The following is a 12,178-nucleotide window of genomic DNA, read 5'->3' on the forward strand; positions in this document are numbered from 1 at the left end:
GGCGTGCTCTGTGATCAGCGAGTCTATGAGACTCGCTGGATCACAGATCAGAGTAAGGGGTCGATCCCAACCCCTTACCACGTGATCAGCTGTCAGCCAATGACAGCTGATCGTGTGATGTCAACACAGCCGGTAATCGGCTATTTTTTCTCCTCGCGCAGACGGCGTGAGGAGAAAAAAAAGGCAGATCACCGGCGGCTGTGAGAGGGACATCAGTCCCAATCACTGCGAGCTGCCGCCAGCTCCTCAGTGCCCACCTGTGCCCCCTACAAATGCCACCTAGCAGTAGGCAACAGTGCCGCCTACCAGTGCCCACAGTGCCATCTGTCAGTGCCCACAGTGCCACCTGTCAGTGCCCACAATCAGTGCCTGAAGAACAGTGCTGCACATCAGTGTCACCTACCAGTGCCCATCAAGGCCGCCCATCAGTGCCATCTATCAGTGGTACCCATCAGTGCCTCCCATCCGTGCCACCCATCAGGCCCCATCAGTGCCATTTTATCAGTGGCCATCAGTACCGCCTTATCTGTGCCCATCAGTACCAACTTATCTGTCCCCATCTGTGCCTATCAGTGCAGACTTAACTGTGCCTATTAGTGCCCACCAGTGCCGCCTCATCAGCGCATATCAATGAAGCAGAAAAATTACCTGTTTGCAAAATTTTATAACAAACTATTAAACATGATATTTTTTCAAAATTTTCCATTTTTCTTTTTTTTGTTTGTTTAGCAAAAAATAAAAACCCCAGCTGTGATTAAATACCACCAAAAGAAAGCTCTGTTTGTGGGGAAAAAATTATAAAAATGTAACTTGGGTACAGTGTTGTATGCCCGCGCAATTGTCATTCAAAGTGCATCAGCGCTGCAAGCTGAAAATTGGTCTGGGCAGGAGGGGGGTTTAAAGTGCCCAGTAAGCAAGTGGTTAATAAAGTGGCCGGTGAGTGTACTCTATATGCATAAGCATATGTTCTTAGACGCTGATGGTTGGATTTTGTGTTACGGATCTAAAAGCAGCTCACGTTTGTGCACCTGTGTGAATGCCTCCATTGAAAACAATGCAGTGTTTTTAGATCCGTAATTACACTTGTATATGCATTTTTTTACGGCCGTGTGAATGAAGCCTAGGCCTGTGTTCACACTTGTGTGATATGGAAATTAACTGGAGTTTGCTTGGCTTTAAGTAACCTGAGCGTGTTTTCGAATATTATTTCACGGAAGTGAAGACGGTTTACTCTATAAATATGCTTTGAAATATTGACTCAACGTGCGTTTATGTATTGTCGGTTATCTAGGAAAGCCAGAATGATAGGGGAAGATTAAGCCTTCTGGGCATGTCACACCCTATATCCAGGCCTCTGTTCTATGAAGTGAAGTCAGTGGTGATATCCAGTTCATGAACGAATCGTTCTTTTGAATCGATTATTTTCAGTGAACTGCATGAATCGATTCATCTGACTGAACTGATCCGTTTAAAACAGATCACTCTGCAGTCAATAGAATAGCAGAGCAGGCCTGATAATATGATCCTAGACTTGAGTGAGAGCTCAGCCCCTCCCTGCAACCAATCAGCCAATCACAGCACACTGACACTCAGAACTGTTTTAAGTTTTGTATCCAGTTCTTGAATCAGGAGTACACAGTACACCGAGTTAAAGAATCATTTGAGTTGTTAGAACGCAGTACACTGAAAGAATCACGAGTCACCACCAGTAAAACAATACATGAATCCGATGATCAGGTAGCAGCAGTGATAAGGTGGTACGGACAGCCTAAGGCCCTTTCACACTTGTGCGACTTGTCCTGCAACTTGAGACTGCAAAGTCGCATGACAAGTCATACCCCATGATTTCCAACGAGTTCAGTTCATATCTGTGCGACTTCAAAGTAGTTTTTGTACTACTTTTGTCCGACGTTGATGCGACTTGTGGCAGAGACCTCAAGATTACACAGACATTGCTTCAAGTCGTGGCAAAAATCATGGCAAAAGCACTTGACTTTCAAGTCGAACAAGTGTGAAAATAGCCTTAACGATTGGATTTTACTACTTCACCCATGGTAGTAAAATCTGATCCTCATTCCTGCGCATGCGCTGTAAAGACTACGGGCAAATCTGATGGCTGTGAAGTTGGTCCATCAAAATGCAGTTCACATGCACGAAAACCCACTTTTCATTTAGGTTCCGTTTCCACTTGTGCAACTTGTCCTGCGACTTTGGACTGCAAAGTTGCACGACAAGTTGTACTCTATGATTTCCAATGAGTATTGTTCATATCTGTGCTACTTCAAAGTAGTCCCTGTACTACTTTGGTCCCACTTTGATGCAACTTGAGATGCATAGACCTCCGGAATACGCAGGCATTGCTTTAAAGTCGCATTAAAATTGCGGCAGAATTGTGCAACTTTCAGGCTGGGTTAGCCTGAAAAGCCTGAAATTTGCACGATTCTGCCGCGACTTGAAGCAATGCCTGTGTATTCTGGAGGTTTATGGACCTCAAGTCACATTAAAATGGGACCAAAGTAGTGCAGGGACTACTTTGAAGTCGCTGTGACTTGAAGTCGCACAGATATGAATGGTACTCATTGGAAATCGGGTACTTCTTGTCATGCAACTTTGCAGCCCCAAGTCGCAGGACAAGTTGCACAAGTGGAAACTGAGCCTAAATGAAAAGCGGGGTTTGTGTGCATGTGAACTGCATTCTGGGCCAACTTCACAGTTAACATTGCTATCCATCAAATTTGCGGAAACCTAGGCTCAGGGCCAGTTCACACTGCTGTGTGGTGCAAAATCGCATGCAATTTCCACCGAACTGCAGTGCAAATCACAGGCGATGTCCATGCAATGCGAATTCAGCCATACAGATAGTATGGCTGAAATCGTATCGCATTCGGACTAAACTCGCACAGGAGCCTTTTTTTGGCCCGCACCACAATCGGATCGCATGGCACCCATGCGATCCAATTCATGTCCAAACTGCCACTTCACAGTGTGACATGCGAGCTGAAATGGGGATGTCGTTAACATTGTATGACACTCCCCAGCAGTTCGCATATGTCATTGTGAACTGTCGTGCGAGTCTGGTGCGATGCAGGAACCCGTAGTGGAATCGCAGGGTTCCCGCATCGCACAAGTGTGAACCCAGCCTAACACAGATGTTTGTGTATCACCAAAATTCATGACACTGAGCTAATCTGACAACAATAGGCTTGTGCTCTGCGCCAATCAACTAAATCAAAGTAAACGTCCCCAGGACCTGCCAACCTTCTGTGTGAATCACTCTTCTGATTCTATTTAATATGGTTGAATCAGAGCTTAGGTTCACTTGCTTGTCAGTAGACTCAGCAAGTGAACTGGAGAATCGATTCATTGAATCAGTTCATTTCAGAGAGCAGTTCGAGATGAACCGATTCACTTTAAAGATCCGGACCTCACATCACTAGAAGTCAGCGGGGGTTATTTACAAAAGGCAAATCCACTTTGTACTACAAGTGCAAAGTACACTCAAAATTGCACTGAAAGTGCACTTGGAAGTGCAGTCGCTGTAAATCTGAGGGGTAGATTTGAAATGAGGGGAAGCTCTGCTGATTTTATTATCCAATCATGTGCAAGCTAAAATGTTTTTTTTTTTTCTTGCATGTCCCCCTCAGATCTACATTGACTGCACTTCCAAGTGCACTTTCAGTGCAATTTCAAGTGTAGTTTGCACATGTAGTGCAAAGTGGATTTGCCTTTAGTAAATAACCCCCAGCGTCCTTCTAGTGGTCATAGAGACTCTTATTTGTATATAGACATTCCTGTGTGACTGGAAAGATGTCAGCTCAGGACAGCGGTGTCCAGTGAAAGCTAACCAGGGTGAGTGCATTGAAGACAGCAGAGCCAGACTAGAAGGAAAGGAATGGGAGGGGAGTGCTGAGCAGGGAGGAGAGCTGTTTACAGGAAGTAACCAGAGAGACAAAGACATGTTCAACCTGATAAATAGGAAGGATTGTACAGAGAAAGCGCACTGAGGCTGAGCTGTGACAAGAGAGTGCAGCCACCTTCCTTCCATAACAAGGGTCTCCTCACTGAGTACTATGGCAAGCAAGTCTACAGGTGGGTGACATCTTCTGCTGCCCTCTTACTCTTTGTCTGCAAGCCTCAGGCTACAATCACACTATCGCTACTAGGCTAAACGCTGGGGAACACGTCTGAGAAGGCTACTTTCCTGCGTTTAGTTTATTTAAATATGGGTGAAAATTTCTGGCCAGTATAAAGAAACTTTATAGATCACGTATCACATTCTCCAGGACTCATTCAGTTGGGCGATTAAAGTGGTAGTAAACTCAGTTTTTGGACTTGTACCTACAAGTAAGCTTATAATAAGACTTACTTGTAGGTACGGTAAATCCTAAACTTGTGGTATTTAGGAGATATCCACAGTGGATGCAGCCAGTGATGTAACTGGCGCATTTGCTCTGAAGGGACGGCATACCTGTGCCATCCCTTCAGAGCTCTGTGGCATAAACTGTGACTCCTGTGTGCATGCATGGGTGTGATGTCATCGCGGCTCAGCCATTCAAGGGAGCCAGTGAATCCAGACTGAAGACTGGATGAAGATGGAAGCTCTGTCAGTAAGGATGAGCTCCGGCGTGTTCACATACTCCACGGACAGAGCCCGCTAAGAAGTCGGCACATCGCTGCGCTAATCACAGGCAGTGAGACATTGCCCCGGTGTGCGGCTGCAGAGATTGGACAATGTCTCACTGCCTGTGATTAGCGCAACGCTGCGCCGACTTCCTGGCGGGCTCTGCACGTGGAGTGTGCGAACACGCTCAAGCTCATCCTTATCTGTCAGTAGTGATAGCGCACCGCTGGAGGGCTTCATTCTAAGGTAAGTATTCCATAATGTTTTAGTATGTGATATATACTAGCACATTATGCCATTGCCTTGCAGGGGATTTTTTTCTTTTTCTTTGAAAGGTTTACTATCGCTTTAAGCCTATTCTCTGTGCAGAGCTGCTGGCATATGCCCGTGCATCCACCTGGGAGCTGCATGCTGGCAGTCCATAGAAGTAAACGTCCATGCACCCTCTTCTGTGGGCTGCCAGCATGCAGCTCTGAGGTGGATGCACAGGCATCTGCCAGCGGCTATGCACAGAGGATGGGCATCCGTCCAAATGAGCCCTAAGTGAACATGCATGCATGCATATATATATATATATATATATATATATATATATATATATATATATATATATATATACACACACACACACACATACAGAGTGTCTAGTCACTCCCCTAAATGCAAAGAATTCTACTTTCTTTAAATGTAGCTAGACTGACTGCAGCTAAACGCAGGTCTACTCAGTGTGGATTGTACTTTTAAAGCAGTATTAAATCCAAAAGCAAACGTATTATATATGTGATTGGCAGTGCGTTTTCAGTTTTGCAGAAATGCACAACGGTCCATTTTAACATGACTTCCTAAGGGTCATGTTCACATACGTTTGTAACTGGTGTGCTATTAAAGTCAAGGACTTTTTTTTTTTTTTTTTGCTCACAGAAGGTTTAGTTTTCGGTTCCATTATCTGCAGAGGAAAAGCATTAAAAACCCAGTACTTGCGTTTTTTTTTTTTTTTGTTATTGCTGGTTTCTGCTGCATGACAGACAACTCCCAAAAACGCAAAATGCATCCGAAACACGGAAAACCACAACCTACATAGGTGTGAACCTAGCCTAAAGGGGAAAAAAAAGCTTGCTGTAACATCTTGTATAACTGCAGTGTGAGCTGGAGCTTAGCTTTAGTTTATTTGACCCCTTTCACATTGGGGGGGGGGGGGGGCAATGCGTTAGTGCTAAAGTGGCCGAAGAAGGGGTTAAAACCACCCGTGTTGTGGTGCTTCCGAAGCTCTGCCCATTCATTGCAATGGACAGGGGCATTTTATATACAAACCGCTCCCAAACCACCCCAAAGATGCTGCTTGGAGGACTTTTTCTAACATCCCGCAAGCGCACCGCCCCAGTGTGAAAGCACTCGGGCTTTCACATTCAGGTGGCATGGGAGGCAGTTTTCAGGCTCTTTACAGGCGCTATTTCTAGCACTAAAACACTTGAAAACTGCCTCAGTGTGAAAGGGGTCTTAATGTAGCTAAATCTGCTAGTCCATCTAATACCCCCTTCCCCTCCAGACTGACATTGCTACTATCCAAATGTGCCCCCTGTGGTCCTTTGTCCAAACTGGGGGCACTCTAATCCAGAAGGTGTGTTACTGGTCAGATCCCCAGGTTAAAACAGAGCGAGAAAAGTAAAAAAAAAAAAAAAAAAAAAACATGCAGCCAGCACATCTAATGATTGGTAAGCTGATGATATTACATCACGTGCATTTACTGTAGCTGCGTTTAGAAATGTCATATAAAAACTTGTATATCATTAACTGTGTAAATGAGGTATAAACATTATGCCTCCCAGATCAAGTTCTCATGTGTACACGCCTTTTACCTGACTATACTCATGTTGACGTGTGTTTAGAAATATTCAGATTAACCAATCTGCCCCTGGACACACAAAATTCATTATAAACGCAGCTACGTCGAACACACCTAACACATGTTTAATTATTACATGTGTTAATATCCATTTAGAAATGGATATAAATGCAGGTTTATCACTGCCAGTGTGAATGAGACCTCAGCTAAGCACTGTAATTCAAGTACTGACAATCCCCTTGGTATTTTCCATTGTACTCTCTAGGACTAGAGGGACAGATATAGTGATGTGAGTAGATACAATAATTTTACTACCACTATACTTCTCAGTGAATTGTTTTTTTTTTTTTATGTTGTTTTTTTTTTTTTGCTTGTCTCAGTAAATTAAATTTCAGACAGCAAAGCATAAAGCGGAAGGAGTGTCTTTCCTACCACCGTAAGGTAAAAAAACTTTTATGGTCGGCTTCCCCCAGCCCCCTAAATACTTACCTGAACCTAATCTCAATCCAACACTGTGCTTGAGAGCTGTGGCTCTGCTCTCTCCCTCTTCAATGGACTCAATCAACTGGTTGGCAATCAAATCCGGTAAAGAGCGAGCACGGGGCTCGCACAGCTGCACTGTGCATGTCAATGCACACACACAGCCTGGATGAGGATTGAGCCTGCATGTGTGACACCCTAGGAAGTGGCTTCCTATGGTGGAACATGGAAAAGGAGGATTGGACTTCTCTGTGCAAAACCACTGCACAGAGCAGGTTACCATGCTTCTATAAGAAAAACAAAGCTTTACAACCACTTTCAGCTTCATTTTCAGCTTGTGTCCTTAAGACCCCTTTCAGGCACTTTAGTGCTAAAAATAGGGACTGTAAAGCGCCTGAAAAAGTCCTGCAAGCACCATCTTTGGGGCGATTTGCGAGCGGGGTATACACTGCTTCTCTACCACCCCTGTCCTTTGGAATGCACGGCCAGCGCTTCTGAAGCAACTTCAAAGTGATTTGGCAGCGGCACTACACGGGTGCTTTTAACCCCTTTTTAGGGGGTTAAAAGTGCCCTGCTCCCACCTGACTAACGCCGCTTTACTGCTACCACCCCCACTGCTCCAGTGTGAAAGGGCTCTTAGAAGATCTAGAATGCAGATGATTAGGAAAGTTTTTATTAAATATTTTTGGCCACTTATAAAATAAGAAACTACATGATAATATTGAAACTCAAGTTTGAGCAGTTTAATTACGCAATGAACAGAGTTAAAAAAAAGGAATATTGTTACCTGACATTTTTTTTTTTTCTACATGCCTTCACACATTGAGGAAGACTACTCTTGTACAGACATGCCCAACCAGCAAGTCTGTGCCCCTGCCCCCTCCCACTTCAGCCTTCTTTTCAGATGGATCTTGAAAACACAAATATTTTTTACACTATGAAATATACAGTTTCGAGACCCAGGAGTGCTTCTGAATCACCGTAAAATTGTTTGATGAAATGCCCCTGGACAATTGCTTTAAATATAGAGTGTGGGGTGGCTACCCTTGGGACTGTCAGGTCTACCATTTATATAGCTTTAACATATATACCCAAGATCAACAATATATATTATTGCAGCTTATTGGTCCTTACTGCATTAGTCTTCTTTTTTCACACTGTTTCCCTTTATTTTTAACCTGGTAATCCTCCCATTAGCATGCTTCCTGACCTAGGGGGACAGCCATACAGAGCAGCTTTGTCACCCTAGGACAGGAAGTGTTTTAGAACTACTTAAAGTGGAGGGCCACCCTACAATAGAAAATGTCTTTAACCACTTTCAGACCGGACCAATTTGCTGGTCAAAGACCAGACCACTTTTTGCGATTCGGCACTGCGTCGCTTTAACTGACAATTGCGCGGTCGTGCGACGTGGCTCCCAAACAAAATTAACGTCCTTTTTTTTCCCACAAATAGAGCTTTCTTTTGGTGGTATTTGATCACCCCTGCGGTTTTTATTTTTTGCGCTATAAACAAAAATAGAGCGATAATTTTGAAAAAAACGCATTATTTTTTACTTTTTGTAATAATAAATATCCCCCAAAAATATATAAAAAAACTTTTTTTCCCTCAGTTTAGGCCGATATGTATTCTTCTACATATTTTTGGTAAAAAAAATCGCAATAAGCGATTATTGATTGGTTTGCGCAAAAGTTATAGCGTTTACAAAATAGGGATAGTTTTATAGCATTTTTATTAATAATTTTTTTTTTTTTTTTTACTAGTAATGGCGGCGATCCGCGATTTTTATTGTGACTGCGACATTGTGGGGGACCCATCGGACATTTTTGACACATTTTTGGGACCATTGTCATTTATACAGTAATCACTGCTATATAAATGCAGTGATTCCTGTGTAAATGACACTGGCAGTGAAAGGGTTAACCAGTGGGTGGCAGTGTAGGGGTTAAGTGTTCCTAGGGGTGTGTTACTAACTGTGGGGGGGTTGGGCTGTCATTTAGTGTACACTGATCTCTGCTCCAATCACATGGAGCAGAGATCAGCGTCACTAGTTGCTAGGCAGAATGGGAAAATGTTGTTTATACAGCATTTCCTCCATTCGGCCGCTCCGTGAGACGATCGCGGGGATGCCCGCGGCGATCGAGTCCGCGGGTCCCGCGACCGGACTCACGGGGGTCCCGACCAGCGCGGGAGCGCGCCGCCGACGGCGCGCTCCCGATGGCACGGCGGCAACGAATATTGGACGTACATGTACGCCAATATGCCTGCCCGTGCCATTCTGTTGACGTACATCGTCGTGCGCTGGTCGGGAAGTGGTTAACTTGCCTGAAACCGCTGTTGCTAGGCAGTCTTCCTAATCTGCCTCTTCCTATTCCGTGGTGCTTCTTCCTCTTCGGCGAGCAGCCCCGTTGCCTTCTGGTATATGTGTGTCTTAGAAACAACAGGACCATTCACAAAGTGCAGCGCGATTCACGCATGCGCAGTAGGAAACAGACAGTGAAGCCGCAAGGCCTTCCCTTCGTTAAGATGGAGGCGCTGGCACCCGAGCCGATGGACGGATCGGCCTCGGGTGGCCGACATTGCGGGCTCGCTGGACAGGTAAGTGTCCTTTATTAAAAGTCAGCAGCTACAGTGTCTGTAGCTGCTGCCTTAAAAGAAAAAAAAAAAAGAGGGGGAGGCGGAGCGCCCCTTTAATACCTCCCTCTCTTCTTCATAACAGCAGGAGGTGTTTTATAGTCCACGTAGATAGCAGGGAACAATGTTAAATGACATTTCAAAGGCTGAGTACAAGAAGTTATCAGCTGGGTGAATAGTTTTTTTTTGTTTTGTTTGTTTTTTTGCACATGTTGAACATATAATAAAATGCTTTCAGTCATACAGTATATTTAACAGATCAAAAGAGAGCAAATATGAGAAATGTATTGTTAGCGAATACACTTTAAGTTATACAGTTGACATATTCATAAACTCTCTTCTGTTGATCACCGTATCTATATGTTGCCACCAGCAAAAAGAAAGTGATACAAATCCTGGACTAATTCATCAGATTGAAAATGAAAGCATTTTTTAAAAAACATGTTGAGTTTCCTTGTCGTGCCATAATAGAAGCTTTTATTCTCAGCGCCACAATTTTCACACCACCAATGCCATCCTGTTCCTGGACAATCAATCTCTACACATCCCATTATATTATATATTAAAGCAGTAGTAAAATCATGGTTGTAAACAACAAAAATGGGGCCCCTTGCAGTTTTAAGTCCTAATATAATATACTAGTATACAACGCATGCTAGTACATTATGACAGACTTACCTACAAACAGATCTCCAGCTCGCCCAGCACTCCCCGCCACTTCCATCTTCACCTGATCTTCCTTCTGGGTTCGGAATCTTCGACCATTTGAGTGGCCAGGCAGTGGGGATGTCACTCCCATGCATGCGTATGGGAGTGACATCATTGCGGAATGCAGAGCGGGCCATAAATATGGCTGAGCTGCACATTACCCACTGACGGACAGGAGGGAGATTTATGATAGAAGAGACCTCAAGCCTGTTGGCGTATTTTGTATCACTTCAGTTTGCTACCACTTTAACCAGTTCCTGCCCCAGCTATAGCCAAAGACGGCGACGCTATGGCTGACAGTGCACTCTGTGATCACTGAGTCCTTTGGACCTGGCTGATCACAAATCGGGGTAAAAGGCCAATCGCAGTGGCCCTTTACCATGTGATTACTGTCAGCCAATGACAGCTGATCACAGGATGTAAACAAAAGCCGGTTATTGGCTTTTCTCTCTCACGCTGACAGCATTTTAGGAGAGAAGAAGAAAGCTGATAACCGGATTCTGTAAAAGAGACATCAGTCCCAACATTGCCCACCAGTGCCGCCCATCAGTACCACCTCTCAGAGCCCGTCAGTGCCACTTATCAGTACGGCCTAATCAGTGCACATCAATGAAGGAGAAAAATGACCTGTTTGCTAAATGTTATAACAAATGAATTTTTTTTATTTATTTTCAAAATTTTCAGTTTTTTAATTGTTTAGCAAAAAAAAAAAAAAAAAACAGTGGTGATTAAATACCACCAAACGAAAGCTCTATTTAAGTGAAAAAAAAATTCTACAAAATGTCATATGGGTAAAGTGTTGCATGACCACGTAATTATCATTCAAAGTGTATTAGCGCTGAAAATTGGCCTGGTCAGGAAGGAGATAAAAGTGCCCAGTAGGCAAGTGGTTAAGGGGCAATGCTACCTGTGCTTGGATATCATCCTGACACCCCCTGGAACTGAAAAAGTGGCTTGGAGAAGCTATAAATCCTCTTCAGCATTACAGAAGTCCAGTTGAATGTGACTAGTACTAGCTACTGTACCATGGCTAAATGAGAACCTTCACAGAAATATTATAGAACTTTGTTTTTAGTTAGTTTGAACAGTTAAGCCAGCCACAGATGGAGCGATTTTCTTTCCTGCCACCACAGTCGGTGTTGATGGGGAAGTCTCTTCCGTTGAGACATTATGTTCTTTAAGCAGGAACAACTTCCCCCGCCGGGAGAACACAGTGATTATTGCTAGCAGCTGACAATAATCGCATGAAAAATCCAACATGCAGGTTGTAACCAAGTTGACTGATCGAACAACTTTGGTACATTTAGCCTGTGCATACATGATTAGAATCTCAAGCAGTCCCTTCTGAACTGGATGAGATTCGATCAGTCTATGGCCAGCTTTACTAAAACTATCTCCTACAAAAAAAAAAAAAAAGAATATTTAACCCCTTTATGTTGGCTATAGCTGGTGCTTTACAAGGGTTCTGATGCCTAAAGCCGGTAAGGGGGGTTTTCTGATCCTTTTGCACTGTGATTGGATGCACGTTGCTGATGTAATCGGGAGCCCAGCCTACTGGCTTCTGATTGCCAGTATGTAACCATGAGTTGATAATGACAGCTTGGTCACATTTCTGGGGGTGCTGATGGAGTACGCCCCAGAAATACACAGTGACTAATACATGCAATGGGTGGGTGTTGAGGCCAGTGGTTTAAACCAGTTACACTCCACCCAAAACATTCTCATTCTCAGTCAAGCAGACAATGTCCTGGTCTTTGGATCCCTTCTGGTAGATCTCCCCAGTATTGATTTAGCATTGTCAGACCAAGCCATCAGTGTTACCAGTACATGAGAATTTTTTTATATTTATACTCTGCTTTCAATATGTCTTGGTCTATACTGGATTCTCCTTA

At 43.9% G+C, this 12,178-nt stretch overlaps 1 protein-coding gene across 2 annotated transcripts in view; it reads left to right on the forward strand.

The window, feature by feature from the left end:
* The first annotated feature begins 3,925 nt into the window (after positions 1 to 3,925).
* Positions 3,926 to 12,178, forward strand: part of CASP6 (caspase 6) — a 58,890-nt gene continuing 50,637 nt past the window's right edge. Inside the window, exon 1 of one of the 2 annotated variants that reach the window (XM_077476730.1) lies at positions 3,926 to 4,089. In XM_077476730.1, the coding sequence (XP_077332856.1) occupies positions 4,071 to 4,089 (19 nt within the window). In that variant the 5' untranslated portion in view covers positions 3,926 to 4,070. The remainder of the gene's footprint in view (positions 4,090 to 12,178) is intronic. The other variant, XM_077476729.1, reaches the window with a different exon arrangement.

This window comes from Lithobates pipiens, unplaced genomic scaffold (assembly GCF_037356315.1).
Source record: "Lithobates pipiens isolate NorthernLeopardFrog02 unplaced genomic scaffold, aLitPip1_a1.2 Scaffold_13, whole genome shotgun sequence".
Lineage (NCBI taxonomy): Eukaryota > Metazoa > Chordata > Amphibia > Anura > Ranidae > Lithobates > Lithobates pipiens.